At 47.7% G+C, this 22,665-nt stretch overlaps 1 protein-coding gene across 1 annotated transcript in view; it reads left to right on the forward strand.

Moving 5' to 3' along the window:
- Positions 1–876: 876 nt before the first annotated feature.
- Positions 877–22,665, forward strand: part of LOC131209970 (discoidin domain-containing receptor tyrosine kinase B) — a 107,784-nt gene continuing 85,995 nt past the window's right edge. The window contains exon 1 of the mRNA XM_058203146.1: positions 877–1,123. Coding sequence (XP_058059129.1) covers positions 1,006–1,123 — 118 coding nt within the window. The 5' untranslated portion in view covers positions 877–1,005. The remainder of the gene's footprint in view (positions 1,124–22,665) is intronic.

Raw genomic sequence — 22,665 nt, forward strand, 5'->3', positions numbered from 1 at the left:
TGAGCCGACCACGTGAGAAGCAAGTCGTAAAGATGAGTTTAATTAAAATTTATGATATCCTTCAGCCGGCGTAATTAAAACACACCCCCAGCGCGGGCGACTTTTCTTTTACTTTCGTCCGCATCCTGCACTTTTTTGCCGCTCACGCACGGCGATGTTGATTATTGGCGATGAGCGAAAATGGGGCGGTTGGGAGAAAACCGTGGTTACCACCGACCATGTTGCAAATCTGTTGCTACTGGTACCCAGGGCTAACCGACACCACCAGCACCACCGGCGAATTCCGCCGGATCGAGGATGCAAACATAATTTAATTTCACATGACCCTCCGGAAGCGAGTAGTCGAGATGGTGGCATGAACAGAAATATTCATTATGTGTTACGGGAAATTATGTGTATGGAAAGTGAATTTTCCTCATTTTTCCAACTCTGTTTGGAACCAAAATTAGTGGTGGACCCTTAAAAAGTAGTACCCCCAGAAATGTGATCGACTTCGAAAGTTTCTCGAATCATAGCACTGAAGAACCGAAAATTCTAATGAGTTTTAAATCCGAGCCCTCGGCCTATTCATGTTACGGCGACCTGCCAGAAGGATGTTAGTGCTCGTTAATGACTGTAACATTTTTCTTCCATTTCCGCTATTTTTTCGCAGGCATAACCGATATGTGGGCAGCGCCAAAAATAGTAACGTCGACGACGACTCCGCCAGCATCGCAGCGCGGAAAGGATATGGCGGCACATAATTGATAGCAGCCCCCGCCCCATTCGACGCTCTTTCGGCCCCCCTAAACCGGAAGTGGGAGCGCATGTCGTCGTGCGTGTGCCACCGGGTGGCCGTGTAAGTGTGCTGTGTTGGATTCGCTCGAAACGCGCCACGGAACGCGCGAATCACAAGGAGCCGGGAGGATACATACAAAAACCCAGAAAGCGCCCTCGTGGAACTTCGGAGTCTCTGTTGTTTTTTTCTCGCGTTATTTTCGGTGCAACGAACATTTGAATGCGAACATGGCAGTGATACGATCGCCGGAAGTGCTGCCGGTGAACGCCGGCACGTGGTGGCTACGGTTCGTGCTGGTGCTGCTCGTCCTGCAAGTGTTTCTGGACGTCGAAACGCTCGATCTAGGTGAGTACACGGCGATTGATTTGCCATTAGCTGCGCAAACAGGCCTCACGGAGGATGGACTGATTGGCCCAGTGTGCCCGTTTGTCCGTCCCGGTGGGGCTGTTGATGAAATCTACTCCAGAATCACACCGGGTGGATGCTCGGGGAAGATTCATTAAGCCCGGGGTAGTAATCGCTAACGTTTATCATTGGCCACGCGTATCTGGCTGGAGTGGGTCCAGTGTCCAGTGTTGCTTATGATGCGCGGTGATCTTGTGCGAGTCCCCGTGATGGGAGCTTTTGCAGTTTGAAACCCTTTTTCCGGTAGTCCTGCGTCGCGTTGAAAAATAGTTCAGTTGAACTACTCATCGATCAACCGGATAGGCGTCAATAACAATCTGGCCTGGTCTGAGGCAACAAACAAGGTTGATAGAGCAATACAATGGACAGAAACCATGACTGTAACTGATTTGTTTTTCACTACATGCAAATATTGAAATTCGCGGGAATCCTAATTTTGGACCACAATATTTGGCAGGCCAACCACGGCTTTGGGAAACTTTGTCTTGATTGATGTTCTGGCAGTCAGTTCTAATAATAATCATTAGTTTCAGTTTCACATTTCTAATAATGTTTGATAACTTAGAGTTGATAAGTTTCGTTGAGTATGCGAGTCTTCCGTCGGAACTAATAATCTTAAATGATAGCCGAATTCTGATTTTCAGGCGCAAATACCAGGCTGTTCAATAAGTTTTTTCAACTATCGTGCAGTAATTTCATTTTTAGTTTTGGAAGGTTAAAAAGTAGATTTATGAACGAATCTTGAAAATATAAAAGGGCTCTTCACAAATCTTGAAAATATAAAGGTGCTTCAAGGGCATACAGTAGAAAGATGTGTTTCTGAATTTAAACGTGGTCGTGAAAGAGTACCTCGGAAACATTTGAAGTGTTTTCGAAAGGATAAAGTAGATTTTGTGCATCGATTAATCACTATGGATTGGGTCTATCACCATGATCCTGAATCAAAAAGGAGGCTAAAGAGTGGTCTGAATCTGGTTCTTCGGCTCCGAAACGAGTTCGTGTCCAGAAATCTCCCAAAATGGTGTTAGCGTTAGTTTTTTGGGCTGCGAAGGGAATTTTGTTTCTGCATTATTTAAGCTCAAAACTGATTGAATAACCCAGTGTAGCCCTCTATAGGTTGATTTATCGATCTCCATTGAAGACTACACCCTAAAATGCCGTCGACGCCCCGGGTCTCCGGACCCCCCAGTGCCGGCGGTCGGCCGTGGTCTTGGCTTCATTGATTGCGGAAACCGCAACCATTTCTCGATTGATTGCAAATTTCCGACCACGCGGTGCTCTCGAAAATGCACCACGGCACACGGCATAACTCTGCCACCTTCCGGAGTTCCTCGGGCTTTTCGGGCTCATTATTGTAAGAGACATGGCACAATTATTTCGAAACCACCCTCATTTCAAACTTTCCAACCCACCCACCCGCAAATTACATTACATTAGTCGACTACACTACGGGCTGAGGTTTCTAGGGTCTTGGGTGTTGCCTTCGATCGATGCCGACCGACTTCCGGGTGGGTTCCGGGCCGTACAGTTTTCCGTCAGCGAAAATGAGCTCCAAACCGCAGCACCAGACACCCTCCCAGCGCCCACGCCCTTTGATGTTCCAACCTCCCCAGCTACCCAGCCTAACGGAAAGTGCATCCGAAACGCGTCCTCGTAGAGGCTGCATTCCACAGGCGGTGCCGTTGTCGGGGTGTGTGCGATCGTGTGGGTAATTCAGGAAGCAAATTTTAAGATGCGGAATTTGTAATTCACCTACCAGCCGCCGCCAAACCCTTCGGCCTGGGCCCGGACACCCCCAAAAACTTTGCCAATTCAGCGAAATATTCGCCGTTCCTCATCCGACATTCCACTGGTTGGCCGGGTTGGCCACTGACTGAGTGACTGCCGTGGCCGGAGTTTGAGACCTGCAACGGACATTAGTATTCAAAGGCAGCCGAAGCGGGAGCCGGAGCGGTTTAAAAAATTGTTTGACACTTTAAATGAAAACTTAAGCGCGGCTTAAGCGGCCCAAATTATGCATGCATACTCTTGTAAACTGCACTTCATAGCACTTCGCTCGATTACCTTGCCGGGGCGTGTGGTTCGAAAGAATATTTTAATGCACCATTACGACTTCGGTCGGGCCTTCCACGGTCTGTTTGTCCGTGAAGGATGCGGTCCATTTTTTGCGCCCAACCCCATGAGGTCCTTACCGAAATCGATCGTTTCGCTTGCGGGAACTCGAGCAGTCGTACTGTTTGCAATTCTGTCTCTCTCTCTCGCTCGAGTGACGAGAAAGGATTCTCTCGAGCAATTGAAATCCTCTAACCGGCGGTCGGTCTTCTTGGCGTCCTGGAAAATCGATTACATTCCGGTCCAAAATTTATGCACAAGATAGAGAGAGTCGGGGAGAGATAGTGAGAGACAGAGACACAGCGAGTAGAAAGGTAAACGATGAGTTCATTTCGCTCGGTCTCGTTATGGGAGCGGATTGAATGAAAAATGTTGCGTTCGCCTCACTATCATCGGGTCTCGGGTTTTGCATACCCGGAAACGGATGCGAACGAGCAAGTTTTTCTACCAATCATCATCAAGCTTGGGCCAGGTCCCAGCTCGGTCCAGCGGAGATGGCCAGCCCCTTCGGTCTCAACAGCATACCCACGGGACCCCGGCCTAGTTGGCTGGCTGGCTGGCTTGGCTACCCCGGCCGAGGTCCTTCGCTCCGTATTGATTTTATTTATTTACACAAAGTTTTCCGTTTAACTTCCTCCCTCTGCAAACATTTTCCATCTGCCCGTGTGCCCGAAGGCGGGGGTCCAATTTGGGGTCCCACTCGTTCACTCCACTCCCTAGTTTGTTGGTCTGCCTTTCTTCCTCCTAATTGCAACCCGGTTCTGGGGAGCAGACCCGAGAACATCTTCATTTAACGATCGCCACACAGAGCGACATCCACACTGGTGGAATGCCAGTGTTGGCTTACTGTTTTGGCCAACCCGGTCGGTGGGCAGGCACGGACGCCAGCATCCAAAATATGCTGCCTCGATAGACTCTCGACCTGCGGGATTCCTTCGGGAAGTAACCGTAACAACTACAAATGGCCCTGTTCCTCACGGACCCCAACTCTCTCGGCTCTCGGTCTCGGGCAGTAAAAGTTATCACTTTTCATTTCGTTGAAAATTTTTGCAATGAATCAGGGCCTCCGTTCCTGCGATCTGCGACTTCAGTTGGTCGGCAGGTCCTGGAGATGACCTGTTGGAGCCCGGGGTTTCGGGTGAGCATAATTTCAATTTCAACACAACATTTTCACATCGGGGCAGATGGGCTGTAAATTTGGGGACTCCAGCTCCGGCGGCCGCACACAACCTTGCCACCGAAGTCACCGACGACGTGGAGCCATCCAGCGATCCTGGACTCCTCTGCACTACTTTTGGGAGGGTAAAATATGCAAATAAAGTTCATCTGCAGCCGCCTCGGTGTAAGTGTTCCGGATGCGTCCGTGTAGAGGAAGATAAGTTTGACTTTTGCAGCAGTCAGCCGGCTGTCGGCCGTCAGTTGTTTGTTGGTAATACTTCCGTTCGCAGGCGTCAGGCTGCGGTTGGCCCACGCAGTTCCCCAATTTGTTTAACTTTTGGTTGCAACAAATTGGGCGCAAAGTCTATGAAGTCCGACAAATGAACGCTGTTTAGGCGACGATTAGGCTCTTCGGATGGTATTAGGAATTTTGGCTCAGACGCATTTTCAATTGGAATCAAAACATACCAATGAATTCGATAAAACTGTATCAACTGGTCGTAACTTAAACTTACCGTATATCTAAAAACCTGCCTCATGAGCCACAGGCGACCTGGCACTCCGGAGAGTTCGGCAACGCGCGAACAAGAAACCGAACGCGAATGAATAATTTACAACAGATGCTGCTGAACTTTTCGGCAAAATTGGTAGCCATTTGTCATGTTGGCCGGCGGTGTTCGATGCCGATGAGTGGCCTGTAATTTTCTTTATGGGTCCTAAGTTCCGAAATATTTGCGAGTTAATCATTATCTTGCCCGGTCTGCGTTTTTATGGGCTTTTGGGCGGATAAGCTTCTCCTCGTGGTACGGACTCCGAGGCAGAGTCCGAACAGCTGAAATCCTGGAAACACCATTCGCCGGAAACGATCTCCCAATTAATGCGTATAAATGATCAATGAAGCCAATTTACTTCCGAATGAGGTTGAAGAAAGTGGCATTAATTTTGAAACCCGCCCGTTTCGGCATGACCTTGCAGACTGAATAATGGTTTGATTTTAAACCGAGCCCAAGCATAAGGCTCCATCTCCGGGTAAGATGATGCAAAAAATGCACTTCTCTTAAATTACGTTAGAACGTACTGTGCTTGTGGGAATAAATATCAACAAGTTGAGAGCATATTTCCTTACATGAAATTCCTTTAAACTTTGTGCCTTCGATAAATAGTTTGTGCAGAATGATCTGCTTCGGCAGCATAGTTTTAATAAATTTGTATTAAATCATAATGTATCACTAAAATCTTTCACAACAAATTGCATACCTCAAAACGGAATGAAAATTTCCCAAAATGTCCGAAGAGGATTTGCAATGGCGGTTCCGGTGGCAGACGAAAGCCAGTTATTGGAAGCCCTAAATTGCCAAGCGTACGGCGGAGAATCGGCCAAACGGCGGCTAAATTTCAATCTCGAAGCTTAACAACAAACCTTCGCCGGCCCGAAATCGATGGTTTACAGACTTTGTTTCTCGACGCACATGACGACGACGTGTGGCATGTTTTGGGCGGGTTTCCGACTGAATCCCGTGAAACGATAATAGAAGGGTGCGTCTAGTGCCGGCTGGCAGCTAATGGTTTCTTCCATTCGCCTTACCATCTCGTGTTTCGACTTCGGCCACGTTCGTTACTGTTACTCAATATTTTAACTTTATTTTAATATTTTCTATATTTTCTTCGTCCTTTTCTTTTGTTAAATGTATGCAACCCGTTTTACATTCTTGTCGGGCTCTAGTGCTTATGTTCCCCGTTTATTTATATAATAATAAAAGACAAAAAACGTGCTCAACATTCAACGCCGCTATCCCGGTTTCTCCTAATTTCATTAATTTCCTTGACCAAACTCGACTCGGCCAAGTCTGATTATCGTCCTGACAGACAGCATTCGGCGGGCGTGCGGCACTGGTGTGCCTTGGCCGCAACCATTTTCGACGTTCATGCTGGTTGGTGGTGGTTAAAGTTTGATGAAATCTTTGATTAAATTTCGGCCAAACCTTCGCCAGGCATTACTGTGAGCCCCCCGATTCACTGTGCTGTGCCCCGTTTAGCGGCGGGAAGTTCCCATTCTCCGTTCCGGGGCTCGTTATAATTTTATTTTTAATTTCCCAACGCAGCCCCACGCGAGGGCCCCGTTCGTTGTTAGCCGAAAGGGACCGTGGTGTTTGGTGCAGATTGGGCCGAATTAATTTTGCCGCTGCACATTGGGCGTAGCAGCAGCGTTGCGTTAACGCACGACAGTCGGTCGGTCGGATTAGCGTAGGGAACCGTCGTTTTTTTCCCTCTCGCAGAAGGTTCCCTTTTTCACCGCAGTTGATTACATTTTTTTCGACCGAAAAATCCGTTTAAACCGCCGTTGCCAGGGCCGCGTTCCGGTGAGAGATTGGGCAGGTAGAGTAAACATAATCGGTTTGGGCGCTGGTGGATCTCTGTCGCTTCGAGAGCGTCGAGTGGACCGGTGGAGTGGCTGGTGGCTGGTTGGTCCCCAAACCGTGCCGAGTCGCCAATCGATTGCTTCGCGAACGATGTCTTCGGTGCAATATTTCTTGCGATGATCAGTCTTCGTTCTCAGGTCGTTACGGGGCGCGTTGGTCTGGGGGAGTTCACCGGAGCAAAGATTCCCACCGTCCGATAACCCGGCGAGTCTCGCGGATTCACCGACCCCCGGTCACCGTCGAGCCGTCTGGGGGCAATAAATTGGCAACTTAATGAGACAGATGCAGCTCCAGCAGTATTATTGGAGGACCGCTCGTAAATCCGCGGCCACTCCGAACGCGCACACCTTCGGCTGGGGCTTTGGCTCTGGCATTTTTATTACTGCTACGCGGCCACCACGGGGCGGGTACCAGCGGCCACGGAGTGCTTAACCCTGTCTCAGAGCGCGCGTTTTCTCACCGGCCGTTTTATATCGCGGTGCCATCAAAACCCATCATAAATGTAATGAAATTTGCGATCGAAAGCGATGCGCTTCGAAGTGAAGGCGCGAGACGCAGCCGCACCATCCGAGCATCTTGCTCGAAATAAACGCTTTATGACAGAATGTACTTCGCCTTCCCGCACCCAAAGAACGCCAGACCCCAGACGTTCTGCCCCGGCGCTCGGCGCTTAATAAATGCAAACGAACGGAAGGACGCCCGTTCAAGTGGCGTACCAGGCGGCCGTTAACGAAACATGACTTTTTACTGCACTTGACTTAATTTGTCCCAATAAAAGCACGCTGCGAATGTTTGCACTCGCGGCTGCTGGGCGATGGCCGAAAAATGGGGAATCCCGCGCAAAGCGAGTAGCGGTTTCCACGTGGTCTACGCAAACAACAATCGCAATCGCGCGGACTGTGGGAACTCTTTAATGGCGAGTCATTTGGAAGATGCAGCCAGTGGTCGGGAAAAAGCATTCACCTATTGCCATTTTGGAGAGGACCAAAGAATGTTTCGAGATGTTTCTGAGATGCGGCATGGATGAAGATGATTTTTGTAAACTATTAATGTAGTATTATTATTTGTTACTATACGAATGGACAGAGCCATATTAATCACCAACTTATGGTTTATGTTCAAAGAAAAGAAAAGGCAATTATTTATTTGTCTTTCTGCAGTTTTTTACCCCTTTAATTGCTCTGCATAAAAAGTTTGCCTTACCTTAGGTTAAATTCAGTGATGTTTATGAAAATCTTTCCAGTCACTTTTAACAATTTTGTTGCCACAGAGTTCTTAGTGAAACATTCAAGCTCTTTGAAATTCTTTAATTATGGTACTTTGTTAATATCATAACGTTGTCGAACACTTACTTGGGGGTTAGCTCAAAACTTCTACAAGGTCCAAAAATTGAATTTATTTTTAATTGGAAATTCTGCTGGCTTAAAAAAATGGGATAAACTTTAATCGCGTCAGTCATTTAATTAATTTTAATGAAGGACATCACCGAACCAACCATTTTCAATGAAAACTATAAAGAAAATGATGTGCTATTATCCCGAATTCCCATATTACCGACTCGCATTGGCTAAAGCTAGGTTTATTTTACACATTTTTGTTCATAAAAACATTTTCCAGATACATTTTCTTCGTATCGCGAAAAGCCAAAGTTGCACGGGCGGGTCCCGCTGTCGTCACCATTAAAACCACAAACCTCACCAGCGAAAGCGAAACAAAACGCGGTTTCGGTTTGCTATGTGGTAGCTCCTTCGGGGAACTCTTGGCCCCTTGAACGAACCACTCGCCGGCTCGCCTAATCGATTGACCATTTTCTTTGGCTTTTAACTTCGAATGGCGGCCAATAAATCACGTAATTGACAAATGGGAGACCAAAGCGCCCGGCGCACCGAACGCTAGGAATACAGGATCAACACCGTCTTCCAACTCCGATCTCTCCGCACGCCCCGCGCACCCCACAATAAGAAAAATGGCGATGGCCATACTTCTTTTTCCGGGGTTGAACCCCGAGCCACGGGTGTACCGGTGGGCGCCACCAACCCTTGAATTATGTCCGATACCGGTCAAGTGTCATCTAATATGAATCATTTATTTCAATTTCCCGATTCCCCGGCGATGTTTTACGCCGGCGGCGGTCATGCCATGCAATTTCCCCGTGCCCGGAAAAAGGAAAAGCGAAGGTGAAAACGAAGGCATAATAAGTAAGAAAAACGGATCCGTCGGTCCAAGGCCTACCGGTTCCGCCGTAGGAAGGGATGCTTTTTGTGGTTTTCTCGGCCCTCGTTTTTTTTTTTGGTTGCTTCCATTCAATTTGATGTCGGGTGGTATCGATTACAGCGTTTTCCTGCGCCCCAAGAATTTGTATATTCCGAGGAGTGTCCGACGGGAGAGAGAGTATGGCTTTTTTACGATTTCTCACTGCGGATCTTGCGGCCCGTATCAATATTGATTATTTCCTGCAACCCAGCCCAGCCCAGTATAGCCGCCGGGGTCGCCCGGGACGCAGCCACAGGTGTAGCCACCGTACGTCCTTTTTGTAATCCTTCAAAGTCATGCACTTTGCGGCTGTTTGTTTTTTGCCCCTTTCAAGCTGCGGCTTTTGTATATGTGTGTGTGTGGGGAAAGAAAAAGCTCTTAAGTCAAAATAAAAGATAAACAACACTTGGAAGCGCATATTTTCCACTATTGGCAGGACTTGCGCATGCAAAGGGTCTCCGGGAATAACTTACCGGGGCCAGGGGAAAAGGGGTTTGATTTTCTTTTTCTTCGGCAGCACACTATATGATGTTGGGTGTTTTTTCTCGGCTTGACAAACTCCTCCTCGGGCCCGGATGTGGCCAACGGGCGCACGCTGGCGTTGGAAACGGAAATGGCAGTATGATGGAAATGCTTTTTACTCATCGATGCGAGATGAATTTCAATGAGCAGCCGCCGTGTCGTCGGGCGGTGCTCAATAAAATGGGCACGTTTATAATATTTTTATAGTATTTCTTGAGCTTCAAGATGCTTTCCAACAATGTCGAAGCACCGAGTTTTGGGGTGCCCTAAAAGTGAACGTATTGACGAAGGTGGCACAATTGTTGCGAAAGCTCCCTCCGTGGAGTACCTTTCACGACGGCCATGCTTGGCAAGTAATTGGATTTCGCAATATGCGAAAGATTTGCGGAACACTCACCGGCTCAATCATCGTTTGATTTGCGTAAACGAGTTACGAACGGTCGGGGTCGTTTTGCGTTTTTTTATGGAAAGTGAAATTTTTATGGAAACATGTTGACTTCAGTAACCGAAAAAAGAGAACCGGAATGGAACATAGTCGCTGACTGATGCTACGCCGATGGTCGATGAAATATGACTGATGCTTACGTCCCGTGGGAGCGAATTTATGCCACGCTTGCAACAACCGATTGATTTCGGTTCTCGTTTTTGTGCCCCAATGAATGTGCGCCATAAAGTTCGCTCGGTTGAAATGGCGCAAAGTTAAGGCCGATGAACATACATATCCCACCCAGCTGCGGTCCTCGCGTACGGTGAACGGTGTGAACATCGTGACGGTTCGCTGATGCCATCGATGAGCAGCGATGGCCGACGGGGCGCATAGAACGTGAGCCTGAGAGAGCCCATCATGCTTTGGGCCCAAAACGGGCCAAAGTTACTGCGGCAAATGCGAAAATCGCGCATGCAGTTTTGTTGTCGCTCCACTGACATTTGACCTCATTCGGAGCCACGGTGTCCCCGTGGCGAATGCGGACACCCAGGGGAGTTAGGCATCAACGTCGGCGTCGTCGTCCCCATCGTCGTCATCGGTGGACTCGTCAGGAGAAAATCAATATTTTATGTCACGAGCTGACCTTTTCCGCGCAACACCGAGGCTCGAGCGCAAACGACGACCAATTGGTAATGCATCGAATATTCGGGTGTGTCGCTCGTTTAGCTGGTTTGTTTTTGTCTGTCGGAGCCGGACATGGCCGAACTCTAACAAACATTGGCCTCGTTTCGCGTGCCGCGCTGCGTTGGAAGTTAATTGAAAATTCTCTAACAAAACTGACCGAAAGTGGCTCACGATTCCCCCGGACGATTTGCATATTGCCGGTGCTGCAGGAATTGAATCATTAAAGCCATGGCCGCGGCTACGGTACTTTGCTTGTGACGGAGTTAAACCACAGATCGGTACTAGGTTTTTGCTCGAGGGATTGCGGGCTTTGGCGGACCAGACCCCCAGAGTTATTTAATAATAATTGTTTACCGTATAATAAAAATACAATGGTTTGTTACATCGAACAGAAAAGGGCTAAACTTCTTATTTGTAAATACCTAAGAACGAGAACTAAACATTATCGTGTTCGAAAAACTTCTCACATTAATGTTTGCTTGTAATTTATTGTTTGAAGTCACCTCCAGAAAGGCGATTAAAATGTTTTTGAAGGAATTCTGCGCTCCTGGCCAGATGATGGAAATAAGGCAACTCTGGGGAATATTAAAATTCTTTCCTAAAATTTCTGCACCAAGAATGGGCGAACGGTGCCGTGTAACGGTTAGAAAGAAATGCTTATTAAATCTGTATGCTTGGGCCGGGCTGTTCTGGGCCTGGGCTTTTTGCTGGAAGAAGTACACGGTGAAACGGAAGAATACCTGGCGTTCCCGTGGCTAGGTTTTCAGGTTCTAGGAAAGTATGTGCGGCAACACCCACCGGGCCGGAACATGCAAAAGAGCAGCCGAACGTAGGATCGTCGGCCGGTCAAAATTATAAACGCGGCGAAATTATGTAATCGACCAGCCACGAGGTGTGTAGGGAGCGAAAGAGCAGCGAGAGTTTTCCCGGTACATTCTTCTGGTGCTTCTGGAGTGGTTGCGACTCAACGTAGTACTGTCTGCATGTTTCACTTCACTTTTGGCTCCTTAAACCATGTTTTCCTTTAATTTCCACAATATCGGCAGTTACAGCAAAAAATCGTCTGATTTAGAATCATTCGATCATTCTCCAGTTTATTGCGTCATCGAAGAGCTTGATTCTATTGATAAAACTACTGCCGACGGGACGTGCCTCTAAATTTAGCGTAACAATCGGCTGACATGAGCATGACGTGAACGAAATCGTTTCCAGTAGCGCAAGGAGGAGTGTCTCAGGAAATAAATTATGGATTCTATTTGATGGGAAACCTTCCTACGGCAGGTGCTTGTAAGGTGCCGCCAGATGGCTCGCTTGTAAAGCAATCCGGCAAACGGAGTTGTCTTGTGGCTGGCTACAGTAATATGGCCACCGACTAGACCTCGTATAACTCGCTGATGTATGCTTCGCTGCATTAGTCGACAGGTTCCCCGTTTTCACCGTCAAAGACACCGGCATTTGGCATACCTCGAAGCAATTGATTGTCGTTTGATGGGCCCGAACCCGAATATGCCGCAACTGCCGGTGGCATTTCCTTCGCGGAACGATCGGAGGCTTACCCAAAACGGGGCGTCGGTTAGAGTGAATCACCGCCCCTGGCTGGTTCAAGAAATATCAACAAAAATCGGATCGGAAGAAATTTCTCCGGCACTCCGGGGGACACCGGGGCAAAGTTGTTGAAAAACAACAACGAGGCACGTGTCACCGGCAAAGAGATAGTAAACCCGGTGATTTCGAAGGCGCATCGTCGTGACCGCGCACTCAAGCCCCCGAACCGAAAAGGATTTACCGCCTCTCGGATGCTATTAAAATGTTTGTCAGCCACTGGCCACGGGCGATACGAACGAGAGTGTCCTTACCGCGGTGCCCGGCAACGAAACACAGTCCATAGCAGCACTTTGGAGTTCGATTAAATTTTAAAATTCATAACCCACTCACGGAGCACCGGGAGGATTCAATTTGGATTTGGAATAAATTTTATTTCGCGTAACACAATCCACACGCCACCCGACGGAACCGTTGCCGTAAGCGATCGCCAGTGCCTGCCGGTTCCTGGAGCCAACCAAAGACTCGACAAAGTATCAGTAGGAAAAAAATCACTTTTTCTTATTCACTTTAATGGCGGAGAGTTACACAATAAAATCCACAAAGTTCCTAGTGTCCGTGTCCTTAAAGTGGCGCGCGGGTTGAGCCAAATCGGTAACTTTTCGACACTGCGCGGCACATACACCGTGCACTTTGGGTCCTTCGGGCGAACAGCAATAACTTGCCCCCTCGCCGGTGGCTTCAAAATGCTTATCCTCCTGTCGTCCTTCGAACCAAGGAAGAAAAAAAACAGCGGAATAGACGAAACTTCTTAGTTCCCGAAAATGAACTTCGCTCCGAGGCGTCGGCAGGCACCGGGCACTGACCAACTTTCTTCCGTCCGTTCGCCGAGCAACTTAATGGAAAACCTTCGGCTTCGGAGAGAAGTTTGGCCTGATTTTGGGTAACGAGAGGAATGCTCTTTCACTGCCCTTTCCTCGTGAGCTCGTGACGGTGGTCCTGTTGTCGGGACTCGGGCATAATTCATGCACGTCGTGAAACAATAAATCACGGCGTTCAATAAAAAGTTCTTTCCCAAGGCTCTGAGGCACTGAAGTGCACACAGGGACAGGGTCTTTAAGTGCGCGACAAACACTTGGCTGTGTGTGCACTTTAACGACTCGACCGGCTAAGACCGGTGGCTCTGGGTCTCTCCCACTTACTAAAAGATATAGTATATCCTTAAAAATTGGAAGTTCGCCTGGTGGTGTTTTGTTGCATGCACAGCGCATATATTATCCGATTTTTCTGGGCCGCTCGCGTTTCTAAATCACTAGCTCCGCTCGTTATCCGCGCTCAAATATCCGCATGTGCAATAACCATACATCATATCTGGGCGGGCTGCGCGAAGGTGGCACCCAAAACTGCAGCATGCAGCATGTAATAATGTGCCCGAGTGCGGCCCGGGGATGCAACTAGGTCGCTAGGTTGATAAAATCAGCTATAAAGTTATCGATTACGGTCTCGAAATTTAATAAACACAGCGCTACGCTTCGATACAACTCGCTTCGATGAAGGCCGCCCAAAGTTGTGCGTATTTCGCGGGTCAGTGGACATTAATCGTTTCGTGCGCCGTACGGAAATAGCCCACGCGATGATGGGTTTAGATACAGCCGGAGTCGAGGACGAGTGTTGTTTACGTTGTTCAGGCATCGAAATCGAACCTTCCATCCAGACATTGATCGGCTGCCAGACGCAATGCGATCGAGCTCAGAAATAGATCGGCCGCTGGTGAAGATGCACGCACGGCCACTTCTCAAGTAGCCCCCAAGCCGAAAAAAGCTTGACCTTGCCCGAGCGACTAATGGCATTTCGATCCCCCGAACCGGAAACCGCAACCCGCCATGTATCGTTGTTGGAAATTGATGGGAGCTAATGATCGTCCGATCGCGGGTCTGCCGCAGATTGTTATCGCCTCCTAATCGCACGGTGCTAACAGCATAAAGTGTGCGTGGGGATGAAGAAAAAACGGCGAAATTCGCCAACGAAACCCCTTACTCATTAGAAGCAGGACAGACAGAGAGAGAGACAAGGCCCAAGGTCTGCGGTTGTCTTGTCAGATGCATAAATTTCAGCTAATTGCGGATTACATTCATAAGCGGACGTTTATGAGCGCGCGAACACTAATCGCGCGCCGGTGACCAATTCCGGAGCACCGATGGTCCATAGCCAACACACCACGGTGAAGGCATTTCTATTGTGTCTATGACTTTGAATGTGTGCGTTGTCTCTCGCCACACAAGATGACAGTTTGGGTGGCACGAAAAGCTCCCCTCACTCTGCCTAGCTCGAGAGTCCTTAAATTAAAACGGACACGAAAGATGATGATGTGCTCATCTTCGCCAGCGTCCTCATCATCATCTTCATCAACATCCGGCTGGCACTCCCCGCTCGTGTTGTGTTTTTGATTTAAACCGTTTCGGATGTGCCGTTCCGTTCGCTCCGTCTCTGGCCCCGGGCTCGCGATTATTGTTGCCGACTATGTTACGGCTCGTTTCTGCTTCTTCTTAGCTGGTGATGACCCCCCGAAAAAAAAAAACGATTCGACATGAGAAAACGGGCAGATCACACCACCCAGCGACCCCCGACACTGCTATGCAAATGAGCGCGGGAGCAATTATGTATGCAAATTGCGGTTTCATAATACGCTTATGTTTATCCGGCCACTTTCCGATCCCCGGCTACGGGCTCTCGGTTGAGCCGCAAAAAGATAATTCGCTACGAGAGAAGAGCCATAAAGTTGTCTCGCGAAAGACAACGGCCATTCTAGCGGATCTCCCGACCCGATTTACGAGCGGCCGCGAGTTCTCCGATAAAGGAAATTGTTTCCGAAAATTCCCGTCTGCCTTGGGTTAGCATAAAAATTGTAGAACCGATAAAGAGCTACCCAAACTTTTACGGGCCCAGTCCGTTGTCTTCTGGTTTCGGTAGTGTGTAAATCAATCAGACTTTTAGCATCAAAATTCAGCGCCCGAAAAATGGTGCTGCAACCGAAAAAGAACGGTAAATTTCATCGGCGGTTGGTAGGCGTTAGATTTGCATAATTATTTCGTTTCCAGGCTGCACAAGGTTGTTACTCTCCAGTGCGCACCCAGAGAGAGAGAGAGAGAGAGCTGTTGAGTCACCTGCTTTTCACGGTGTCCGGGCCAAAAACTTCACCGAGCCACCACCGAAAAGGTATAAAGTGAAAAGTTGACGAAGGAATCAATTTTCGTCCTCGTCGTCGTCGCACAAACTTGCGAACGAAGTGCTCGCTATGTTGGGTTTCGGGGGCTGATGGAAGTGAATATTACTTCCAGCGAAATGGAGTCAACGATGATGGCCGACTACTGTTCGGAAGTAAATCTGAAGCAAATTTCCGTCCACCGGGCCTCGAGCGTAACAATCCCTTCGGGAAAATCCCGTCACCAACGCAGGAGGGAGCCCGCTCCGGGATCCGGGATTTTTGGGGAAGATTGCTGTCAAGCAAATCGCAGAACCGTAAGAACAAAGAATCACGTAATCCGATCAAGTAATGGTGACCTGAGACTGTGTCCTAAGTTCTCGTCGGAGTAGCTGCCGCGATGCGCTTGGCTACAAAATTTCATTAGAGAGACAGGGCTCGGGCTGCAGCATCGTTACGGAAGTTCCATCGGCGCCTGCAAGCGCCAGTATGAGAACTATAAATATGTTTCCTAAAGTATTTTACGTTACACAATATTACGTTACTAGCGGCAGCGGGTCGCTGCCTTGTGCGGTTTCGTTGTACTTTCCGAAACTGCAACCATTCCCTTTGATGTTTGATGCATCTTTGATGTCAGACCGAATGAAGTAATGCTGCGGAAGATTCCTGTTATCGTAGGTGATGGAGTTCACGAAACCGAATCAGTCATTAACATATCGCAGTCGTTCGGAGCTGAAGGAAGCTCTCTCCCTGCCGAGCTAATGGAACTATCGAAATTAACGCACGACTTGGCATCCGCCGTGGGGCCAATATTGTTGCACTATATCCGTTTAATTTCCTGCTTTGGCCGCAACTTTACCGGCCCGAGCCCCGAAGCTATCGGGGGAAAAACAAATTGACCCAGAAAAGAAAGTCCACCGGTGGGTGGAGGCCAAAGTAATCAATTGAGTTTCTTGCCCGATTGGGATTTAGACGAGTGGAGCTACGCGGGAAGAAGGCACACACAGGAAAAAAAGGACACGAAAGTAATCATAAATCTGACCGCAATCTGGTGCACCGGAGCAGCAACTATCGCCCACGTTGCTGTGTCCTGAGTCCTTGGGCTACACGGCCAGGATAATGGGGGGAGGCAAGGCGGTCACGGGATAGCCACGTCAACAGTGTTTTCATGTGGGTGCACCCGAATAGTGCGCCAGCAGCAATTCCGGCGCTCCTATGCTCTTTTGTTGGTGGGTCATTGTGGCGAAATAAGAGAAATGCTATGCTTAATTTCCTTTCCTATCATTTCCCGCGCATCTGTGTATATGTGTGTGATGCTGATACGGAGCAGTGATAATTGTGATTTTTATTGGAGTTCCGGCAGAGGTAACCGTTTAGGAAATGAAAGAAACCTTGCCACTATCGGATCGAAACGGTCATTTCAGGAATTAATTTATTTTTTCTCAGATTTTCTTTCATTGTTTGGATTTTCTTTTAACATTTTCTCGTATGTTTTTCCGCATTTTTTTCCTGGATAACTTCAAGTTTCCTTTCAACATTTCTTAAACATGGAAATCTCAATCCATTAGCATTTTAGAGGGTGGTCAAAGAAACGTTCTCTTTTTCATTTGGTTGTAAAACGAAAACAGCTTAACATTTTTCGATGCTTGAGCCTTTATATAAAAGTTTGATTCTTAAATTGGTTAAATGTTCGTCACAATTGGCTTAGCTCATTTGGTCGACCTATTTTTAAGTACATTTTTGATTGTATCTGGTCCTATTTCAGCAATAGCATCTTGAATTAGGGTCTTGAGGTTGTCAATAGTTAATTTATTTATTTATTTATTTATTTTATTGTTGAAACCAAATGCTGTCCAAGTTATCTGCTTCAATAAACCAAAATCTGCACCAAACAGTCACTCGTTGTGCGTGCATTGGCTTCTCTTGCACGATGTGTAGGTTTTCCGAACCACAACACTGCTTAATAACATAGCCACAGAAGTGGAAATGAGCTTAAATGAATGAGCTTTTCAAATTTCGTGTCGTTTTAGTTGAAGACCTACCATTTTGGAAATAAGTTTTTTCCTATTTCGCTGTTTTCTGCAACCAAAATTGTATTTTATATATACCTTTAAATCCTTTGAACTTTAAGGAACCAAGACTTTAGACCAAGACTTTAGACTTTACAACCAAATCAAAAAGAGAACGCTTTTTTGGACCACCCTGTAGTTGAAGCTTAAATCGCAATCTGTTTGGTTAATTGCAGATTTAATTTGGGGCTTTGAATTCTTTACTTTCTGCTACTTTATAATGACGCTTTAGGTATTTTGGATTGAAGTTATCGTTCGTTAATATGTTAAGTTAACACATTGGTTAGGACTCACCTGAGTTGAATTATCGTAGAAATCATAGAATTTATTATAACTGATTCTGATAATTTGACGCCCAAAACTTCATTCCGATGGCCCCGAAACGTATCTATTGACAGTTTCGAATTATTTGCATACTCACCTGCTCCCACCGCCAGCTGTTGGCGCGGCACCAAATTGTGGCCCCGAACCGATGTTGCGGGTTAGAAAACTCGCCTCTCGGAAAATGTCCAACAATTGGGCGTTTGTGCAAATGGCCACAGCGCACGGGCACACACAGGGCACGTAACCGCCCAGCATCTCGCCATTTTGTTGCACCGAAACCACAACCGAACCCGGGCCCGGGCGTGTGCCGAAACTTTGTGCCCCTGTGATGTGTGCCACATCGGCCACATCAAGCTGCCCCGGCGATGGCAGCCGCAATGGCAGCCTCCAAAAAACGAGTCGACCCTCTTAAGTTCCGACCGAGTTTCGCTGACAAAGCTCTACCGCCGGCCGACAGTGCCCCGAGGGAGAGTGTCCAGAACTCGGTCGGCACCTTTGGCCAAACTCCGGGGCCAAACATAAAATCAAAACCATTGCACCGTCGAGTGGTGCAACACTGCCGCGTCCCGGACCAACATCAACACGCAGCAACATTTCGGTGGCGGCCAGCATTTAGCAGTTTGTTACCTGCATTTTTGAAGCCGGCGCAGCATAAAGCCCACTCTGCCAGCCGAGCCGAGAGCCGAGAGCGCTCCACACCGAACGTGTGCACGGGCAAGATAATGTTTTCGTAACAAACTTATAAACATGTCAAATATTTCTTTACACACCAGTTAACTGCATCGTCCTTGCGACGGACTGCGGACATGGCATGCAACGAATGCAGCAATGATAATGACCAGGCACCAATTTTGCATCCAGTCCGGGTCCGGGCCTGCCAGTCCCGGTGAACGACACGGCGACTGACACCAGGATCCGACACTGGTCGGTTGGCCAGAGCCTTCGGGCAGAGTAAACAGTGTCCCGTGCCGGCGCCACTCCGAGTTACAGCACCGAAATATGATGGCATCGTGCACCGTTCGAGGCATGTCAGCATGTCTCCGAAGGGCTTAACTTGTTCCATCGGCACCATCGGGGTCCCCGGGCACCATCGTCTCCGGAATATTTGTTCAAAAGGATAACGAGCATTGAACGTTACCCGGGCCGCTGGCCAATATCGAATGCGCAAATGCGGCCGTCGCTCCGTCGGTGGATTTGGGTCCGGTGCCATTTCTTCTGTATTTCGCTGGCGGTACCGGTGTCCGGTGTACGGGTTTGTTTTCGATGGCCACGGCAAACCTCAGGTCTCCGGCCTGGCGATTGCCACAAATCCAACAAGCTGGGCTGGGGACAAATTAGTGCAACAATGGCTCTAATTGAAAAGCTGTTTGCGTTGGCCGGAGAAGAAAATGGGGATTATTAACGCAACTTTTGCCTTCTTGTTGTCCCGGATTGGGATCGGCTCCAGAGTCCGGTCCTGGCCGGGTTGAAGAAAGTGTGCTGGGATATGTTGGTCTTGACAAAGTGGGAAAAATGTGATAAGCTTCGGTCAACGTTTAATACACTCACATGAACGACGCTCCAATCTGGACGGGATAGGTGCTTTAGAAGACTGGTGTGGTTGGCTCAAAAAGGTGACTCGGCTTTGAATAGATCAGCACAGACTCGTCCAGCTCGTTGCAGACGAGGGCTACGACAAAACTGCAACTTCACGTGAGATCCACTCATCCACCAGCTTAACGACCGAAAGCTGTTGAGCGGCTTCTTTTCAGCCGTTTCCGTTCTTTCCCGCGATCTGTAAAGTCCGGCTTAACGTAAAAGAGTTTTGAATGCTCCAGAGCACATGCTTTACTAAATTATATAGCGAGTTGTTCAAAATCATCTAATAATTATCGCAATATAGCTCGTAAATAGTTTTGAATTTGTTTCCGTTGAAACTGTCAAAACTGCAAATGAGGAGAACTACTAGACTGCACATTAAATTCGGAGCCTCAGATAAGAGAAACACGTTTTATGGTTTGAAATACTCTTTATTTTTCAGTATGGCCTTCCTGAACTTCAATGCACTTGTTCCAACGAGACAATTCCAATTGAAGAATTCCATCTCTGAAGTGAAAAACTGGAACCCCTTCAAAATACGCTTCCGCAGCTGTGTAGAAAACGCGAAAACGTTGAGAAAAAGCATCATTTGAAGAAAACGCGTTTCACCCATGATATTTTTGGGTCAAAAAACAGATGGAAGTCGCAATTCGCTAAATCTGTCCAATGCGGTGGAGAATCCAACAATTCGAACTTTAATTCATCGATTTTTGCTATTTTCGAAATGCTCTTGTGACAGGGTTCATTGTCCTGACGAAAGAGAATGTTTTTCTTCTGCAAACCGAGTCTTTTTTCACAAATTTTCGCTTTCAGTTGGTCTCAAAGGTTACAAAACAATCGAAATTTATTGTTTTATCAGTTTGCAAGTAATTCGCTAACAAAATTCCATTCGCTTCCTAAAAAACTAATGCCAACATCTTTTTAAGCGATTTCTGGACGCGAACTCATTTCGGAACCGAAGAGTTCCGAGAAAGGTTCACAGCCATCCTTAGGCTGTTATATTGATTCAGGATCGTAGTGATAGACCCAAGTCTTATCCACAGTGATAATTCAATGCACAAAATCCACTTTATCCTTTCGAAAAAGCTCAAAATGTTGCCGAGAAACTTGCATTCGAATGCGTGTTTGTTCCATTTTTTGCGAATGCGGTACCCAATACTTCAATCAAAATATTGGTTAAACTGCTCAATGAGATGGCTAGGCTCCATACTGAATCTGTTGAAGTGATTCGATAATTTACCAATACGGTATTTTGTATTTTTTCTACGATTTCAGGTGTTGTGTCTGTTTTTCCTTTTGACCTTTTTGACGTGGATCGTCTTGAAGCCTTGTACGACCACGTTTAAACTCAGAAACCCCCCTTTCAACCCCGTAATTGAAGGCGAAGAGTCCTTATACACTTTCAACATTCGTTGATAAATCTCGTTTGTTTTTAAACCTCCCAAAAATAAAAATTCAATCACTGCACGATACTTGTTTTTTTTTCACTGTAAAAAATACTGTGACACGTCGATTCTAAATGGCTTGTATAGAAAAAATTAAGTGACCGATTGAAATAAAACTTCACCTACGTTCATTTGAAAAAGGTACCAATATAACAAAAAAATGAGCCTAGTAGCAACGCCCTCTGTTGTCGAGGCTACGAATTTTATCTGTAATACCTAGTACTGTGGAGAGACACTGCGCCAAGAAAAAGGAGTCCCGACTTTCGGATCATCTCAATTGACTGCGAACGTTCTGGCGGATGATGTGCTGTCACCAGGGATCGGATCGTGGCCGCACCGGTTCAAACCGTCACCAGCCCATATCTGATGACGTTTTGCACCATTTAACCGCGAAAACCTTGCCATCTAGTCCCCACCCTATGGAGTAGCTTGTGAAACATTGGCGAGGCGCGTTCAATCTTGCAGAAAATACGCATCCGTTAATGGACCACTGGTCCTTTTTGGTCGGCGGGAGGTTTTATGCCCGAAAACGTTTCGACCCTCCGCATCTCGGGAGTTGGGAGTCTACCCGGGATATAATGTAATATTTCTATTTCCCTGAGTATTTTTATACGACCAGGGGCTCCATAAACTGGCTTCTTCGTGGCTTGCCACCGAATTGAAAATAAAAATCCTTCAACCCATCAGCTTTTAGCCCTTTTTTTAGGTAGGTGAGTCAGAAGGTGGCAAATTGATGGAATGTGTGGTGGGGATCGGTCCGACCACACACCATCATCAACTTTCTGGTCAATCTTATCAAAGATTCGGTGGTTCGTGTGTCGAAGCACATCAACTGCAAGCCCGCGTCGTCGTCATGCAGTTTTATTATCACCTATGGGGCCACCGGAAGGATAAGGCCGGCTAAGGCGAGTCCGTTTCAGTGCGCCCAGAGGACCATTAAAACCCTTGCACACCGGCACATTCCCGGGATTGTCATCCACTCAGGCTTCCGGTCCAAATCCTACGATTTCGAGGTTCAAAGGACGTCGGCTGGCAGGCAGAAAGAACTCTAACAAAACACACTCTCGCCCGGAGAAGGGCTTTGAATAATTTAGCTGCCAACGAAACGTGCCGGCTCCCGGAGTCCACGTGGGAGTTACCCCCGAGAAACACTATTATTGTCCAAGATGGCCTTCCAGAAGGGCAAAAGATGGCCCTGGCCGGCCACGTCAGCCACGGGGAAAATCAATTTATTATTGATGAAAGTTTTACTCGTTTCTTGGCCCGGGCAAACCGAGGCCCGGATAGCTTTTTCTTGGTACCTCTCCCTCTCCCGGATGCTGTTTGCTGGCAAGTTGGTTGGCGACGGCCATGAAAAGCATAAAACCTTTCGCTGTTCTTCCACCGGAGTTTTGTTTACTGTCGAGCGCTCGGTGTTGACTCGCCTTCCGTCGTCTCTCTGGGTGATTACATGGCCCCAGGATCGGGGGCCCCAAACACATACACCCGAGCCTACACGGTCAACCGGTGGGCTGGCTGGGATTGTTTGTGCACCGTGGAGTTCCTTCAACCCACGGGCCCACCGGAAGCAAAGCGCGCGGCGGAAATGCAGCACATAACCTTGGGGCTTGGGTGGAATCGTAGGCTCCGCTTTACATACCACTTACACCTGTTTCTCTGGCGCTCGAAACACACATACATACGCACATAAAACAAATGGAAAAACCCACCCACCAGCAGCACACATACAAAAAAGCCATGCTAAGC

Source organism: Anopheles bellator, chromosome 2 (assembly GCF_943735745.2).
Source record: "Anopheles bellator chromosome 2, idAnoBellAS_SP24_06.2, whole genome shotgun sequence".
NCBI classification, from domain to species: domain Eukaryota; kingdom Metazoa; phylum Arthropoda; class Insecta; order Diptera; family Culicidae; genus Anopheles; species Anopheles bellator.